General features: G+C 44.6%; 1 protein-coding gene and 1 long non-coding RNA gene across 7 annotated transcripts in view; one reads left to right on the plus strand and one right to left on the minus strand.

Moving 5' to 3' along the window:
* PIP4K2A (phosphatidylinositol-5-phosphate 4-kinase type 2 alpha) overlaps positions 1 to 7,479 on the plus strand; it is a 184,728-nt gene extending 177,249 nt beyond the window's left edge. For 4 of the 6 annotated variants that reach the window (XM_013980257.3, NM_001195781.1, XM_084978786.1 and 1 more), the window contains 3 exon segments: positions 2,003 to 2,246; positions 3,581 to 3,684; positions 5,303 to 7,479. In XM_013980257.3, the coding sequence (XP_013835711.2) occupies positions 2,003 to 2,246; positions 3,581 to 3,684; positions 5,303 to 5,383 (429 nt within the window). In that variant the 3' untranslated portion in view covers positions 5,384 to 7,479. 6 annotated transcript variants of the gene reach the window in all.
* LOC146399544 (uncharacterized) overlaps positions 1 to 18,532 on the minus strand; it is a 345,027-nt gene that overhangs the window by 107,911 nt on the left and 218,584 nt on the right. The window lies entirely within an intron of this gene.

Here is an 18,532-nt window from a genome sequence, read left to right on the forward strand (position 1 = left end):
TCCAAATATTAGATTCCAGATATAAGTGATATCATATGAAACTTGTCTTTCTCTTTTTTATGTCACTTAGTATGAGAGTCTCTAGTTCCATCCGTGTTGCTGCAAAAGAATTTCCTTTTCTTTAAAGCTTAATGTTCCACTGTGTGTGTTGTCCACACACATACCTTTGTTATCCATTCATTCATAGACAGACACGGGTTGTTTTCACATCTCAGGTGTTGTAATACTGCAGTGAACATGGGAGATGCAGATCTCTCTTCAAGATAGTTTCATTTCCTTTGGCCATATACCCAGAAGCAGGATTGCTGGATCATATGGTAGTTCTGTTTCTAATTTTCTGAGCTCCCTCCACAGCATTTCCATAGAATAGGACAGTTTACGTTCCCACCAACTGCGTATGAGGGTTGCCCGCCTTCTCTCCACATCCTCGCCAATACTTATTTGTGCTCTGGCTAAGAGCGACTCTCATGGGCCTGAGGTAGCATCTCATTGTGGTTTTGATTTGCATTTCCCTGTTTGCATTTTCCTGATGCGTGATGTTGAGCATCTTTTCATGTATGTTGGCTGCTCTGCGGCACTCGTTTTTGACAAAGGATTTGCTTCTATCTACTTTTAGTATTAGCTTTTTCCTACCTTGCTTAAATATCTAAACATAAAGACTTGTTGGATTTCTGGTTTCTGAGCTCAGAACAAATGGGGAAGATTAAGCCTGGCCCCAGGGGATTCTCGGTAGAAAGACAAGCTAAGGAAGGGGGGTGAGCAGGCAGGAGTCTCGGCAGGCGAGGCTGAAGGCGCTGGAAAACAGCTGGACCTTGCCGTCCTCTCCTCCCCGACTTTCAGGGAGCACAGCTTCTCTTTCAGCTCAGAGACAGAGCTGGGAGAAAGAACTGGCTCTGCAGGTCTCTGCAAATTGATTTCATTTGCAGCCAGCACTTCAAGACCTATCATTTCATTTGTTACCCTTATGTAAGGAAGTTTACTTCCTAAATTCTGTCAGAGTAGCCCCCAAGGCCCATCAGCTTCTCTGCATCACTGAGCAAGGGGGCCCGAGGCCTCTGAAAGTCAGGATCATGTGCCCTCTCAGACCCAGAGCCCAGGGGCAGAGGTGACATGGGCCCTGTGCACCGCCGGCTGAGGGTTCCAGAGCCTTTTGGCTTCAGCTGGCAGATGGGCTATCTCGCTTTGCCCTAACACCAAATACCACATTTAACTGATCTATTAGAATACTGTGCTTCAGATCTGGTGCATCTACTAAAAAAGAAGAAATAAAAAGCATGACAAGGAAAGTCAAAAAGGAACTCGGCCAACAAGAGTAGCCAAGTGCACAGAGCTGGGTCGTGCCGCACGTTACCTCCTAGGCAGGGCTGGAGCAGGAGGGAGAAAGGGCATCATGGCCTGTGCTGCCTCTTGGAGGGTGAGCCGGCTTCAGCATCTCCATGGGAAGGAAACCCGAAGGGGACTGAAGGATAGCCTTGTTCACCAGAGCAGTGACAGGGGCATTTGCTGGTTGATTGGGACATTGGTCTTTTACTTCTTGTGACGGATGGACGGCATGATAATCTCCTCCGGGGAGTGTGCTGCATTTCAAAGTGCTCTCCCCAGCCGTCCTGGGAGACTCCCCTGGAAGCTCCCTGCTTTCCCCATTAGCCAGTGTGGACTCTTCTCTGTGTCTCCTCCTCGTCAGTCCTGCATCTGCTCTCTGGTGCAGTCAACCTTGATGTGATCAGTGCAGCCTCTCAGCATCCAGCTTTGCATTTCAGGGAAAATCATCCCAGCTCTGAGCCAGCTCACAGCGTGAGGCTGCAGTTGGGGCCAGAGGAACTGCCTGGGACCATGAGAGCGTCCTAAGGGAGGCTCCTGGCTGCTCCTGGGGAAACTGTCTTCTCGCTCCTGCTGCCCCTTCGCTCACAGCCTCGCCCCATGCGCGCTTTTTCTGAGCTTGCTTTCTTGGAATCTGGGTTGATTGAAGGCATAACTGACCATGTCGCCTCCCACCCTCCAGTTTCTGGCGCAGTTGAAGCTCATGGACTACAGCCTCCTGGTAGGAATCCACGATGTGGAAAGAGCTGAGCAGGAAGAAGTGGAGTGTGAAGAGAATGACGGGGAGGAGGAGGGGGAAAGCGACGGCACCCACCCCGTCGGAACCCCTCCCGACAGTCCCGGAAACACGCTCAACAGCTCCCCGCCCTTGGCTCCGGGCGAGTTTGATCCAAACATTGATGTTTATGGAATTAAATGCCATGAAAGTAAGCGGGGTTACTATCAACGCTTTTTCTACCATTGGTCTGGGTTTTTTTGCATTGTTATCTACCAGGAATCAATACCCCAGTTAAAAGCATGCTGCCCTATACGAACCATTCTCCAGAGTCCCCCTAATGGATTTCAGGACAAGAGTATGTTAAAGGTAACTGTCATGTCTGGTTCTGAAGTGTCACGTGACAGGTCCTTGAATTATGTGACGTTGAGGGAACAGAACGGGAGTGTGTTGCATACGTACAGCGCACATGCACATGCTTGTGTGAATATCCGTACCATATGTGACGAAGGTCTTCAAATAGCTTTTCTCTTAGCTGTCTCTCTTTCCTGCGGCTCTCAAGTGTCTCAAGTCTGTGCTGAGCTAGGTACATACGCGGTCCACTCCAAACCTCCCATGGACGCGTCACGCACACCAGGCATCGCATTGCCACCAGCCACTTCCTTCTCAGAAGTGCTGATGCTGGCCCCGGGAGCCAGAGGAGAAGCTCTGATGTCCTCTGCTCTTCTCCCCCATTAAGGGGTGGGTCTGTGGCCCTCTTCTCTAAAGTGAGATCTGTCAAAATCTGGGTGATGGGATATCTGTAGGCATACTACATGCTACCTGAGCTACTTGCACAGGAAACCACCAAAATAATTTAGAGATGAAAGCATGCCTCTGATTAATAAAAACTGTGGTTCATCATTGTTTAGAAAAATATCTCATGGCATAGCAGCCAGGTAAGTTTGCGTTGTGTAGTTGCATTTTTTATTTTGCTCACCAAAATTGTCTCTTGGACACGGAAAGTTAGATATAGTCAAACGTACTTTTTCTTATTGTTCATAATTGAAGCAGCATCCTATTCGTGGAAATAAGTAGAAGATATTGTAGATGATATATGCCTTTATCCAATTTTGATACTAGATCCAATGAGAATTAGGAACTGTTGTATGTAATGGTAGAAAAAAATTAGGGAATGTAATTACTTCTACTTGTTTTAGAGAGTATTTTTTAAAATAGCATTTTCCTTTACACCAAAGCAATACACAATTATTAAAGAATATGCAGGTTAAGAAAAAAGGAAAAATACTCAGTCTTACTGTTGGACCTCCTCTGCTATATTCTGGGGTTATATCCTCCTTTTACTTCTTAAACTGAGAGAGAACTGGGGACAAAAAGCTAAATAAGCTGTTTCACAGGCACACGCAAGACTTTTTAAAGGCCTCTGCTGCCTTTGTTTTTGGATCCCTTCAATCCCTTCCAGTTGGACTCCCAGCCCCATCAGAAGCTCAAGCCTCTCCAGGTGTTGTCACCTGTCCTACAATCACTGCTCTCATCCCTTTACAGACTCGCCTAGGAAAGAGGTGTACTTTATGGCAATTATTGACATTCTGACTCATTACGATGCAAAAAAGAAAGCTGCCCACGCTGCAAAAACTGTTAAACACGGTGTAAGTATCCCAGTCTTGTTTCCCTCTCTGCTCCCTGCTTCCTGTCCTGCAGGGATCAGCTCGGGTCCACTCCTTCCCACTGCGCTGCCCACAGTCCCTCCATCCTTGTTCCCGGCAGGGGTCACATTCTGATGCCAGAGTCAGAGCCGGGCTTTTGGCAAGTCTCAGCTCTTCTTTTTAGGCATCATGCATCATGAGAGCACATTATACAAATTCGTTTTGTTAGAAAAATGTTTCAGACAAAAGGACTGAATGATGACAGCTAAGTGTTTTACTATGAAATGTTCAGACCTGAAGCGCTGTTCTCTGCTTCAGACACTTCCAGGGTACGCAATATTCTATTTCTGCACAGTGGACTGTATTTTCATCTATTAGAGAAGTTTTTTGTAAGATTACAGTTTCATAATACAAATCCCTCACTTTTCTTGTGCTTGCTTAGAATTCTGTTCCAGGCCTGTGGGAACTTGTGGGATTCCCAGGCCAAGCCTGTGAGGGATAACTAGCGTGCTCCTGCTTTCTGGATGAGGAAGCTGAGGAAGGGAGCTGATGGGGTAACTCACCAGGATCCCGTCACTAGGCAGTGGTGGAGAGAGAGGGTTGTTCTCCAGGACCAGCTGGGCCCCTGCTCTGTCCCACTCCCCGCCCTACCAGTGAGGTCCACCTGCCTCGTTGAACTTCACAAGTTACGAGTCTCCACCATGCTTGTATGGTAGGGATCCATTCTGGCCACAGAGCCCATCCCATAGGGATGATCTTGTGCCCTGGCTCATTCACACTGGAAGGAGAGACGTGCTCCCCTCAGTGTGGAGCCAAGATACACCAGAACGTCAGCCTCTATTAAAGGCTCTTTTTCTCTAGTGTAAAATCGAACAGGCTGTCATCCCAGCTTTGGAACTAGCCTAATATCACCCCCCATTTGCCACAGAACTATTTCAGAAACACTGTCAGTTGTGTATGGGGTTGTGCTGTGTGCAGAGCCTGGACCTCACCCGGCCCACTGACCTCAGTGGGGACCAGCCCTGCCCCTCTGGGGGAGATGCAGTCACAGCAGTGTCTCATCTGGTCACAGTGCCTGAAAGAGCCCCAGCAGCTGACACGGAGCCTGCTTGCTGCCGCTGTCACCCCTCATTTTGAGCACCCAGCCACTAACCTCAGTCCTAAAAAACAACACAGCCCTTGCATCCTTATTAGAGTTTCCCTGCGGGCAAATGTTGCTCTTTGTGTCATTCTCAAGGTATCTCCAATTTGCTTTCTTGAGAAACAAAAGTATTCTCCCCGTGGCTTCTGAACATAGGCCACACAGGTCCCACGTCTGATGGGAGCATTCCAGAGGTGGTTGGTTGGATTTTTTTTCTTTTTTTTTTCTTTTTTTTTTTAGTGGCAGCAGTCACAGTGCTGTGGTGATGGCTTCTGTTGTTCCTACGACTCTGCCTCATTTTCACACACAGATTCCTAAGAGCCTTGGTTATTCAGACGCAATATCCAAACATTTTCAGCTGTTTTAAGAGTATAGGCTGCAGAGGTTGGAAAGTGACTGGCTTCTCATTCCGCTGCAGTGGAAGCTGCCTGGGTCCCGAGTAGTAATCCTGTCACTCCTCCTTTGCCCTCACATCCCCAGGCTGGCGCAGAGATCTCCACCGTGAACCCAGAACAGTATTCGAAGCGCTTTTTGGACTTTATTGGCCACATCTTGACGTAACATCCTGCACGGCCACAGACAGATGTGAGCGTGGGAAGGACAGAGGTGGCTTCAGCGCAGGAAAAATGAAAACCAAACTCAGTGAAGCACACCTCCTCGTTTACACCTTCAGGCCAAGACGACTGATTTGGGGGCTACTCGCTTTAACAGCTACCTGATATTTCCCAGCATCATTCTAGCTATTTCTGACGTGTGCGCGCGCGTTTGTGTGTGTATCTTAAACATTGATCAGTGAAAACCGACCAGCTTTGGTCAGAGTGTGTTGGGGGCAACAACCCTCTGACTGCAGCTGTCGACGAATGAGTGAGTGAGTGAGTGAGCACCTGCAGGGGGCGGGGAGAAGGCTGCGCATGTCAGACCGACCAGGTCGGCACCACACGAGAAACTGTGGATCAGTTTATTTTTTGGAGTTGAAAGATGTGAGACAGTATTCGTAATAATAATGAAGATAATAATAATGAAGATAATAATAATGATGGTGATTAAAAGAGGGGAAAAAACTTACCGCAAATGTCACACTCTACTACGCACGCTGACACTCCTTAACAGTCATACCCCGGCCCCGGGCGGAGGAGGCTGGCATCCCCCGTGCGTCCTGGTTCAGGTGTCGGGATTCCCAGTGTCCAGGGACACACACCCCTCCTTCGGCAGGAAGCTGATGCCCCTGGTGACTCTCTCTGTACATTTTCACCTCAGTAAATATGTCCAGGAAAACTGCTTCTCTTTTCTTGCCTGGAGCTTCTTCACTGATACACTCTTATGTTGCAATATAGGAATTAATGCTACAAAATAAAATAAAGCTTTCCTTAAAAGTGCATCGTTTTGGGCAATGGTATCTGCATCTCCCAGAGTGGGAAGGCAAGCAAAGCATTTAGAACTCTCAATTCTCCTGTTAAACCATAGTATTTTGTTATGAATTATCCCTTTAATTGAAACCCTCAATATTACTGTTTACATTATTAGGAAAACAGGGATTTTTTGAATCTAAAAATTTAATGTACAGCATGTGATTTTTGAAGTTTACATGTAAAGTCACTTGACAGTGTAGGTGAAATGTTTGTCCTATTTTGAAATGTATCCTGCAGTCACATTTTGGGGTGAATGTTTTATTCAAAGTACCTGGTAGGCAGTCTTTTACAGGAAAAGGAAAAGGTTTGATTTGTTTCCTCCAGATATACATTTATTAACCTAATGATTTTTTTTTAAGAAAATGTTTAACCCAGATCTGGTTATGTATGTTCATTGCCCTAAACTGTGCTGTGTCTAATCAAGTTATAAATTTCCAACACTGATCATGTATTTACCAACTTCCTGGCATTTTCTGAAAGGCGTCAAGTGAATACTAGATTTGCTTAGAATAGGTTATCAATTTATACACTGTGCTAAAGCTGTGCCTTTGAAATTCTCTGTTTAAAACGTGAGATGATTTTTGTAGGCAGGTTCAGAAAAGAAAAAAAAAAAAAATCCCACTCTTCAATAATTACTTACAACTCAGCAAATACCCCCTGCCATACTGCCTCTTCCAGTGACTTGACTTCAGGGCTTACCAGATCTGTGACTGCACCCCGTGTATGTGGGTTGACTCTCGAACACACAAGGTGACAGCAAGTTGGAATCCTGGGAAGCCAGCAGCAAGGCCATTCTGCTCATCTGCGGACTTCTCATAGTTGTTATCCTCAACAGATGATGTCAACGGCACTGTGACCTGTTGTCCAAATCTGTTTTTTGTGTGTTTAAATGAATGGAGATGGTGATTTAATACCCCCGCCCGTAATTCATTCTGGCATCAAGTCCCTCTCAGTGTTCTGAAGTTCTGCTGTGGTTTCTTTGATCCACGATTACAGAAGTGAGACCCTGAAGTAAAGAGAAGGTACCCGTACATTATTTGAGTAACTGTTTCCTTTGTGGCCAAACTGTGTATGCTTTTAGAAGTTTACAAAATGCTTTATTTTTGTCTGTAACAGTCTCTGTCTTCCATTTCTGTTGGTCAACTCCTGGGACAGAGTGAGGACGTTTGCCTTGTATTTCCTAGTGCTAACAGTACACTCCAGTCATGAGCCAGGCTTTACGAAATAAAGCACTTTGATGACTCACAAGGTGCAGCCTTCGTGCCTCTCTCTCAATTGTGTTTCTCTCTGTTGCTAACAGATTTTAAATACGCAGCACTAGGAGTATCTTTAGATGATCCCTGAAGAAGTAAAAGTAAAATTGAGACTTTTCAGGAACTAGAGCTTTGCCTTCAACCTGTGAACTGCTAATAAATAATAATAGAAACTTCCATGACAAAAGTGACTCACTGCAAGATGGATAGAGAAGTCTCTTCAATGAATATCCTCTAAAGTTAGAGTTTTATTTTTTACCTTTCCCAATCAAGTTGTAGTTGTCAGTATGTTTTGAAACATTATTGGGACACCATTGGTGGCTAGAAGGCTTTTCATAGTGTTCCACTGTCCTTGGTGCCAGATGAGCAAACCCAGTTCCAGCTGCAGCGCTTGTTTTGAACATGCAGTTATTCTTAATGTGATCGATATGGGAGAGAATAATTTGAGCCTGAGGCACTTTTCACTTTGGCCGCATGCACCGCTGGTCCTCAAGGAACATTTGATGAGCACAGAAACTGCCCCAGCTGACCTGTGCCCGACACATCCTTCAAACACTGACCTCGGCTCAACACACGGGGGGCACACTGCCCGTATCTGGAGCCATGACTTTGCCTCTGACCTCACGTCACCCTCCTCCCTTTACCTTCAATAACCCAAGAGCTGCAGCCCTTCCAACACCCACTACCTATGACCACAGGCATCCTCCAGGTCTTTTCAAGGTAATGCGCCACATTTATTGCGACATTTATGTATTTCCTGACCACTTAGCATGTTTAAAACTGTGCTACTGTTTGTATTAATAGGTTCCTTTTTTTTTTTTTCAGTGTATCACCACTGATGCTTTGGGGAGTTGTACCCCATTATTCCCATGGGCTCTGTGGTTTTTACTGGGCGAGTTTGCACAGCACAGATTTTTAGCAACATGTATGTTACATTACAGCACAGCTGACTGTGGTCAGCAGAGAGCTTAAGTGCCATTTTCTCTGTAGTCAGTTGGAACACAGACATTTATTTTCATTTCGGTTATTTAATTTCGTGGGTTGAATTCACATTAGTCGCAGAAAACTGGTTATTGCTGATTCACAGAAGGACAAAAGGTGGTCTGAGGTATTAAACTTTAATGCAGCACTTTTGGAAATAGTGGTTAAGGGTGAAATGCAAGAGATTAAGAATTTGTATATAATAATGAAGTGGTAATATATATAATACACTAAAGTGAAGTAGGGGAGTGGAAAGAATGTGAGACTGAGAGGTTTAAGCTCCGGAGTTCTTAGCATCCGGACTTGAGGCCCCGGCACCACTGCCTTTCCAGGAATTTTTAAATTAGCATAAAAGCAGCAATCATAGTGTGTGTCCTACAAAGTACAGCCTCCTCCAGCTCTTAAAATCAAGCCCCATCACTCCCCTCTCTCCATCTTTTTTTTTTTTTTTTAGAGCTGCACCCATGGCATATGGAGGTTCCCAGGCTATGGGTCCCATAGGAGCTGTAGCCACTCACCTACGCCAGGGCCACAGCAACACAGGATCCAAGCCGTGTCTGCGACCTACACCACAGCTCACAGCCACACTGGATCCTTAACCCACTGAGTGAGGCCAGGGATCAAACCTGTGTCCTCAGAGATGCTAGTCTGGTTCATTAACTGCTGAATCATGATGGGAACTCCCTCTCTCCCCATCTTAAATAGCATTTTACTCAGCTCCAGTCATGTTACTGCTATGTTAAAAGTAAAAGTTATCCTGTAAAGGGCAGAGGCCTGCCGTGCCTCTGGGTTCCTGCGCACAGGAGCTCGGCCTGGCCACCTGCCTTCAGCCTCTCCCCACACACAGGCTAGTGGCTCCTGGTATCAGCGCAAGGGAGAAATGCTATTGGGAAGGTGGCCCAGGAGACCAGTAAGCGTCTGGAAAAGTAGAGCTGACAAGTTCCCCAGAGTGATTAGTAAAAGTTCCTTCATAAAAGGAAACCCATCATCTAAACCAAATGTCCTTTGGAAGTTTAGTCCTGTTTTTGCGATTCTGTGAAATCCCACCAAAGGGGCTTTAACACACCCCAGTCTTTTTCTCACTCTTACACACTTATGTTTAGTTTAACTTCATAAGAGAGGGAGAAAAGGCTGGGACTTCTCGGAATCCACTGCGATACGAGTGGTATGGAATCCTGCACTTGCTGCTGGGAGAGGTGTCCCAGAGGAGGAAACCTTGGCCCAGAGAAGCCGAGGGACTGTCTGAGCTCACACGATAGTTCGTGGCAAAGCCAGGGTGGCTCTGTGGCAACTGGAGGTTGAAGGTTGAATGCATGAGCAATGGACCTCGTGCCCCCTGGGACTCCAGACCTCGCCGCCGCCCTTCCTCTGTCAAAGCTCTTTCACCAATTCCTTCAACGGCATCAGAAGAGCTTGCCTGCATGCACCCTCCTAGATTTTATAGCAAATGTTCCACACAAGTCAATTTATGAGAGTCCATCTCTATTACTCCATTTTCCTATCATTTTCTTAGTCCAACAGCATTTTATTGCTATCACTTGACTTTTTATTTTATTTATTTATTTATTTATTTATTTTGTCTTTTTGCTATTTCTTGGGCCGCTCCCTCGGCATATGGAGGTTCCCAGGCTAGGGGTCCAATCAGAGCTGTAGCCACCGGCCTACGCCAGAGCCACAGCAACGCGGGATCTGAGCCGCGTCTGCAACCTACACCACAGCTCACGGCAACGCCGGATCCCCAACCCACTGAGCAAGGGCAGGGACCGAACCCGCAACCTCCTGGTTCCTAGTCGGATTCATTAACCACTGCGCCACAACGGGAACTCCTCACTTGACTTTTTAAATCAAAAGGTCAGAGTTCCCGCTGTGGCCCAGCAGGTTAAGGATCTGTCTTGTCTTGGGTTGCTGCTGAAGCAAGGATTGGATCCTTGGTCCAGCACAGTGGGTTAAGGATCTGGCATTGCCGCAGCTGTGGTGTAGGCCGCAGCTGCAGCTTGGACTCAATCCTGGCCCGGAACGTCTATAAATGTGTGGGTATGACCAAAAAATAAATGAAATAAATCACAAGGTCTCACAGGGGAGTCGAAAAATATCTCTAGACCTACTAAACTGCAGTCTCTGGAGGTGGACCTTGAAAATGTATAATTTTTTTGGCTGTGTCTGCTGCATGCGTTAAGTTCCTGAGCCAGGGATCAAACCTGAGCCACAGCAGTAACTCAAGCCAGGGAAATGACAATGCCAAGTCCTTAACCACTAGCCTACTAGGGAACTCTGAAAATCTGTTAGGTTTTTCCCAGGTGCTTCTGATGAGTGGCTTGGTTTGGAAAAAACTGTCTTTAAGTAGTTAAACCCTCCCAGTGAACTGATCACTAATTTTATTTTAATTAAAGTATAGTTGATTTATGTTGTGCCAATTCCTGCTGTACAACAAAGTGACCCAGTCATACATATATATACATTTCCTTTCTTATAGTATCTTCCATCAATGTTCTACCCCGGTGCTACACAGCAGGACCTCAATGCTTACCTGATCACTAATTTTTTTGTTTGTCTTTTTCTAGGGCTGCACTGGCGGCATATGGAGATTCCCTGGCTAGGGATCTAATCAGAGCTGTAGCCACCAGCATACGCCAGAGCCACAGCAACGTGGGATCTGAGCTGCATCTGCAACCTACACCACAGCTCACGGCAACACCAGATCCTCTACCACTGAGCAAGGCCAGGGATCAAACCCGAAACCTTATGGTTCCTAGTCGGATTCGTTGACCACTGAGCCATGACGGGAACTCAGATCACTAATTTTAAATACTTTTTGTAATATGCTTTCCGCCCTTTCTTTCTACCTCTCCCCCTTTCTCTGTACTTGTACTATATGAACAGGGCAGCTTCCTATTGATCAGAACAGAGGTCAGCCAACCACAAATCTAGACCCATATGATTTTTTGTAACTAAAGTTTTATTGAAACACAGCCATGCCCATTCATTCACGTTTTTCTTTTTTGAGCCATGCCCATAGCCTGTGGAAGTTCCCAGGCCTGAGATGGAACCCAAGCCACATTCACATAATTTTTCTTTTTCCTTTTAGGGTCACACTCAGCAGCACATGGAAATTTCCAGGCTAGGGGACTAATTGGAGCTACAGCTGCCAGCCTATGCCATAGCAACAAGGGATCCAAGCTGTACCTGAGACAAAGTCCACAGCTCAGAGCAATGCCAGATCCTTAACTCACTGAGCGAGACTAGGGATCAAACCTGCATCCTTATGATACTAGCTGGGTTTGTTACTGCTGAGCCACAGTGGGAACTCCCATATTTACATATTTTCTATGGCTGCTTTTAAACCATAGTGGCAGTGTATAGAATTGTGACTAAGACTGATAGCCCACAAAGCCTAAAACACTTTACTAGGTAGCCCCTTTCAGAGAAAGTTCACTGACCCCTGAAAGAGAGCCCCATTTTAGTATCATAAAGTAGTTTCTGCAGTACCATGGACTTCAGCTACAATTGCTGTATTATCTACAGAGATCTTTCACCTCCCATCTGGAGACACTGAGAGTTGTCATTCTTTTACTAAAGTTGTTACAATTTTATGATTGCCCTTGGTTTTTATTAAAGCTCTACTGCTTTTTGAATTTTTTTTTAGTAAATTGCTGTGATTATATTAACATCACAATTACCAGTGGAGTTGACTATCTGAGAAATCCACTTATAAAAGGGTCATAACTTGAAGTCATATGGTCAGTATGTGCTATGAAAAAAGTGTTAAATTCTTCAACATATGTGATATGTTTATTTTCTTAAGAAACCACTTTAATATCTTCACACACACTTTAAAAATGGTTTTGGCCTCGGGTGGTATTACCCCTCAGTTAAGAGATCAGTGGCAAGAAATATGTGCTATTTTTACTTAATTTCACCAAAAGTAATGTGAGAATGTGATTGGACTGTGGGTTTATCTAGCATTTCCACCCCCTACCCCCCAAGCAAACTTCCTAGTGCCTGGTGGGGAGTGGTTGCTCATTACCCTGTGGACTCAGTGCCTTAAATGACCTCAGATAGTTTCCCCCAAAATTCCAAAAAGGAGCTTCTTCCTGCTTTGGATGAAGTTATACATCCCCAAACCAGGGTTTAACCACACAAAACAAGGGAGTTTTCCACTTAACTTCTGAGAATGGAACCCATCCTTCTCCCACCCCACACTTTTTTCCCTGTGGAGTTGGTTTCCTGAAAATCAGCAGGTGTTTCTACATCTCTGAAAATAAGTGACTCATCACAGACAGAACACGTTACTGCAGTGAATGCAGACACACTGCCAGGCACACAAAGCAGAGCATCCTCACATTGTCAAGCACAAGGCCCCTGACATCAAACACTGAGTCTCTAAAGTGTGAAGCCATTCATTTTTTTTCCTTTAATACTTTTCCTATGTGGGCTTATTCCATTTTTAATTAAATAAAATGCCATAAACTGAGCATTGCCTCTTTTGACCAAAAATAAGCAGCAGTAAAAATGCTAAAAATATACAAGTGAATTGTGTGTACTGATGACAGCTCTAGAGGGCCAGCCTCAGGGGCATGTGGGATTTGCTGACTGGGCTCATGTCTCTGTTCCCAGGTGGGTAGAGGATACACACACCATCGGTGTAGATTTGTTCTTGTCTTCTTTCAGTCTTCTTGGCTAGTCTAACTAATGTTATATAAATGTGTTTATAGCATCAATGTGATGAAACCTTAATCTTGACAAAAGTCTTTATATTAACTCAGGCGTTCGCACTGTGCTTTATAGTTTATGGAGCGTTTTCCTTCACTTTCATTTAAATCTTATACCTATGGTTTTGATTAATCTTTTCTTTCTGCAGTTGAGAAGACAGGCTCAGACAGGTTGGTAAGCTCTGAGGTCGTCAGTCACAGAGCCAAGCGGCCCCGGAGTTCTCTGCTCTGCATCCTATCGCCTCTACTCTCAGGTTTCCTGTCAATTTCCTTCCATTTAGTGCATGTGGAGTCAAATTGCCATCTACAACTTTATCTGGTTTGGGCTGTGCCGTCTTTTTTTTTTTTTTTGGTCTTTTTAGGGCCACACCTTCAGCATCTGGAAGTTCCCAGGCTAGGGGTCGAATTGGAGTGTAGCTGCCAGCCTACGCCACAGCAACACGGGATCGTTAACCCATTGAGTGAGGCCAGGGATCGAACCTGAGTCCTCACGGATGCTAATCGGTTTTGTTAACCACTGAGCCACAGTAGAAACTCCTGGGCTTGTCTTCTTCACAGCTCTTAAAACTTGTTGCCTTCTGAGACTCAACCCACCCCCCCACACACACCTCCTGGCTTCCCCCACCCCCCCGAGATCAGATGAAAATAGTTAATCAAACACTAATCCAGGTGTTGCTGTGAAGGTGTTTTGTAGGAGCAATGTGAGTAATTGTTTAGCAATTTAACTAAGAAAGTTTACTGTAGATAATCTGGGTGGGCCTGATCAATTAGGTTGAAAGACCTTAAAGGCAGAACTGAAGTTTCTCAGAAGAAAAAATTCTGTGGACAGCAGCTCCAGCTTGTGCCGAAGAGTTCCAACTCACTCTTCCCTAAGGATTTTGTACTTACCTAAACAGCCCCCACAATCAAATAAACCAATGCCTTGCCATAAATCTAATATACAGCTCTTACTGGATGCATTTTTCTGATGAAAACTTTCCAGAGCTTTTTCAATAACAAGGGAAAGAAGCACTTCTGGGATGGCAGGAGAAAAACCTCTGAAAATCCACTCCTCCATGAAAGCAATCAGAACTAGCCAGAATGGTCATCATCAACGTTTTCAGAACTCTGGACATTAGCCAAAAACTTGGAGCAATCTGAAGAGCCTTTATTCAAGAAAACAAGTGAATCTTGGAAAGAACAGGGAGCTTTTTGTGTTTTTATCTTACCTTATGTAAATATTAAATGAGGTCCTTTGAGCCGAAATGAGAGTGTTGTCAGCAAGATGGTGGAGTGGAAGCCCCAGACCCTCCTTCCCCGACAAACACACCAATTCAGCAGTAACTCACAGACAAAGTCTCTTTGTGAGAAATCCAGAAACTAACCAAAAGGCTCCTGCACCTGGGAGAGCACAAATCTGAAGTCAGGAGGGAGACCCGGACCCGTCTCACTGAGTCCCTGTACCCAGCACAGCACCATACCATCAGGAAGAGCCTCCAGGGCCCTGGGCAGTTCCCTGCTTAGCCCAGGGGAAGGAGGGGGTTGCTTTACACATTCCACACCTCTGCTCTTCCAAGGGGCTGCCTCAAGGACTAGCTTCTGTCTCGCCAATCCTGGAGCTCCAACAACCTGGAAGAGTTCAGCTGGGAAAAACACACAAGGTGGCTTGGGCTGGCAGAGGCCACAGACCTTCCCCCTGCCTAGCAGAGAGTGAATAGGTGAAAAATCCCTGCTGTCAGCACCCTCTAGGGAGGAAAGAGCAGATCTGCATGTCCACCACCCCACCTTCTCCAGGGCTGCCACAAGCACTAGCAGCTGTCTTACCTGCCTTGAATCTCTGACAGGTGTGCACAGCCTAGCTGCGTGGGGGGAGAATAGAGACAATGGTTTGGCTGACACAGGCCACAGCTCCTCCCAAACCCCCTCAGCAGAGAGTAAGCTGACAAAAACAACAGCTAGCTGCTTCTCCCAGAGGAGGGAAAGAGTTGGTAGAGACCCCCGGAATCTCTAACTGGGCTGCTTGATGGGGGTTATCTTCTGTACAAGACCAGTCCATGAAGACTGGAAGAGGTGCCTGTTCTGTCTAATGCACAGACACTGGCGAAGACAGTCAAAGAAAATGAAAAATCAGGTGAAAATGTTCAAAACAAAGGAACAAGAACTTGTATCTAGATTTCATCAAGAACCTCACAACTCAACAGTAAAAGATTTTTTTTTTTTGTCTTTTTGCTTTTTCTTGGGCCGCTCCCACGGCATATGGAGGTTCCCAGGCTAGGGGTCCAATTGGAGTTACAGCTGCCAGCCTATGCCAGAGCCACAGCAATGCCAGATCTGAGCAATGTCAGTGACCTACACCACAGCTCATGGCAATGCTGGATCCTTAACCCACTGAACAAGGGCAGGAACCGAACCTGCAACCTCATGGTTCCTTGTCGGATTCGTTAACCACTGCGCCACGACAGGAACTCCTAAAAGAGACATTTTTAAACGAGGAAAGAATTTGAAAAGACGTTTCTTCAAAGATACACAAATGGTCAATAAGCACATGGAGAGATGCTCAACATCATTAGTTGTTAGGGAGGGAAATGCAAATCAAAGCCACAAATCACAAGACCATGGCAAGGGTTGGTGAAAACGTGGAGGAACTGAAACGCTCAAACACTGCTGGTAGCAATGCAAAACAGTGCATCCACTTTGGAAAAGGCCTGGCAGCTTCTCAAGTAGGTTACCCTATGACTCAGGATTCCCCACCTTGATATACACCCAAGAGAAGGGCTGCATTTCTTCTGGAAGCCCTAGAGGAGAACCCATTCCCTGACTTTTCCAGTGTCCAGAGGCTGCCTACATTTGGGGCTTGTGGTCCCTTCTTTCATCTTCAGAATCACCAGTGCAGCATCTTACAATCATTCTCTCTCCCAGTAATTGCTGCATTTATTTTTATTATCTTTTTGTGCTTTCTTTTGGTTTATTTTGTTCTTTTTTCTAGATTTTTGAATTGGGACTTTAATTCATTAATTTTTATTTTAGATTTCATTTTTTACTTTATATAGGTGTTGAGGGCTATGAACTTTTTTATGCTCTCGATTCATAGCCTTTTCATGATTATTTTTCAGAAATTCTGTAATTGCTGTTTCTACTTCCCATTTAACTCAAGAGTTAAAAAAATTTTTTTTAATTACCAGGTGGAAGTGCCTTTTTTTGTTTGTAGTTTCGTTTTTAATTTCTAGCTTTACTGTACAGCGTTCAGAAGCTATTAGTAATACTTGACTTTGATGAAACCTATCAGTGATTCCTTTCTGCCCTGATATTTAACTTCTCAGGAATGTTCAGATGTACTTAAAAAGAAGGTATAATCTACATTATCAGGAAGTAGTATTTGACACAATTCTAAGATCCAGGGTGCACGACTCCCCTTTGGATGCTACTGTCTGACTGTAGTCCGCAATAACTGCATGTCCCAGGTTTTGTTGCTTGGTTCAAGTTTATGTACACTTTCAAGATCAAGAGCCCCCCACCGCCGTCACACACTATCGCTCTTCACTTCACCCAGGTTTGCTCTGCTATCAAATCAATGACAAAATTTTCACTCACCTCTTTCAATTCAATTCACTCACCTACAATTCAAAATTTCCTGCAGTCTTTAACGTCACAATCCCAGCCAGTGTGCATGATCCCCAAAGCCCTGGCGCCTCCACGAAGCTCCTGGCCCAGGAGCGGGGAGGTCGCCGCCGCCATCTTGCTGGGCTGACCCTTGACCCGCCGTGTGGTTGCGTCAGTGTCCGCGCACGCGCACGATCATGAAAGAGGCATGCTTTGACTCTCAGGTCTACAGCAATGTTCAAATTTACTCTGCTTTCTTCTCTCCCTTCTCTTCCCATTTTGAGTTGCGTTCTTTTCCTCAGAACACACCATGTTTATATGTTACTCTTGTACTCATAATCTCATCTTTATTTTAGCTACGGGTCTGCAATTAAATTTAGGAAATGCTCTCCATCAGTCCTTTTACCCAAGTTTCCCCAATCATCTCTTATTAAGTGTAGTTCACTCCATTAAGCCTCAGGTGAGACCCAGGGCTGACAACTTAATTGCAGTTTCATGGGAGACCTTTAGGCAGAGGCACCAGCTAAACTGCTGCTGGATTCCTGATCCACAGAATCTGTGCGATAAGAATTGTTTGCTATTTTAAGCTGCTAAATGTGGGGGTAACTTGTTATACCACGATAAATAACATATACTCCCAGAATATCTCAAAGTTGATCATCTCAAGTTTATTTCAAGTGTGCCCAGTTGTTCCTTTTTTAAAAAAACTGTGGTAAAGTACACGTAAAATTTGTCATCTTAATCATTTTAAGTGTAGAGTCCAGTAGTGCAAAGTACATTCACACAGTGGTACAATCTCCAGAACTCTTTTCATCTTGCAAAACTGAAACTCTGTACGTATGAAAGAACAACTCTCATATCTCACCTCTCCCAGCCCGTTTCACTTTCTGTCTCTATGAAACCGACTACTCTGGATTCTTCATATTAGCGGAATCATAAAGTATCTGTCTTTTTATGACTGGCTTATCTCATTTAACATAATGCCCTCAAGTCCATCCATGTTGTAGCATATGCCAGAATTTCCTTCCTTTTTAAGTACAGTAATCCATTGCGTGTATGTACATTTTATTTATCCACTCATCCACTTGACAGACTCAGGTTGCTTCCACCTTTCGCTGTTAGGAATAATGCTGCTAGGAACATGGGTGCCAGTGGTCCTTTTAATAGAGAGGTTCAAGGTTTTGTGGGGTTCCAGAAAGTTTTTCCTGGATTAGAGTTCTAATATTAGCTAAGTTCCATTGCTCTGACCTTCTACAGGGTCTCCAAGTATTGGACCTATTTTGCCCTCGATTTCAATCACTTTTTCTATGACCCATTTCACATCTTTGTTTACCTAGTTTTCTGTCTTTTGATATTTTCCTGTTTTTCTTCAATATCCTTTATAAAAATTTCATTCAAATATATTCTCCCTTGGTTACTTTGTAACTGAATCATCATTTCTGAGAAGATTTTTTTCTATTTTTTCATTGTTCTCCTGAGTGTAATAGTCCCCTTTTTAATTTCCTTTTTTTTTTTTTTTCACTTTTGTTCTTCATCTTTGTATTTCTGGTTCAAGATGTTTTATCAAATCCCCAAATGCTGAAACATGTGCATTTTCACTGGCTGAAACACTTTGATTTGTCTTTTCTAATTTCAACAATAGTCTTGTATGGATATGGTCTAATCTTTTCTATTTTCATGCATTTCCTCAATAGGATGGAAGGAGGCTTTTTCTTTTTCTTTTGCAGGGTCCTTCATTTTCTCATTTCCTTTTTTTTCTCACTGCCGCATTTTCAATAG

The sequence above is a fragment of the Sus scrofa genome, chromosome 10 (assembly GCF_054392235.1).
Source record: "Sus scrofa isolate SSC_HxYL_T2T_F1_AM1 chromosome 10, Sscrofa_HxYL_maternal_Yorkshire_Landrace_v2.0, whole genome shotgun sequence".
In the NCBI taxonomy this organism is placed as follows: domain Eukaryota; kingdom Metazoa; phylum Chordata; class Mammalia; order Artiodactyla; family Suidae; genus Sus; species Sus scrofa.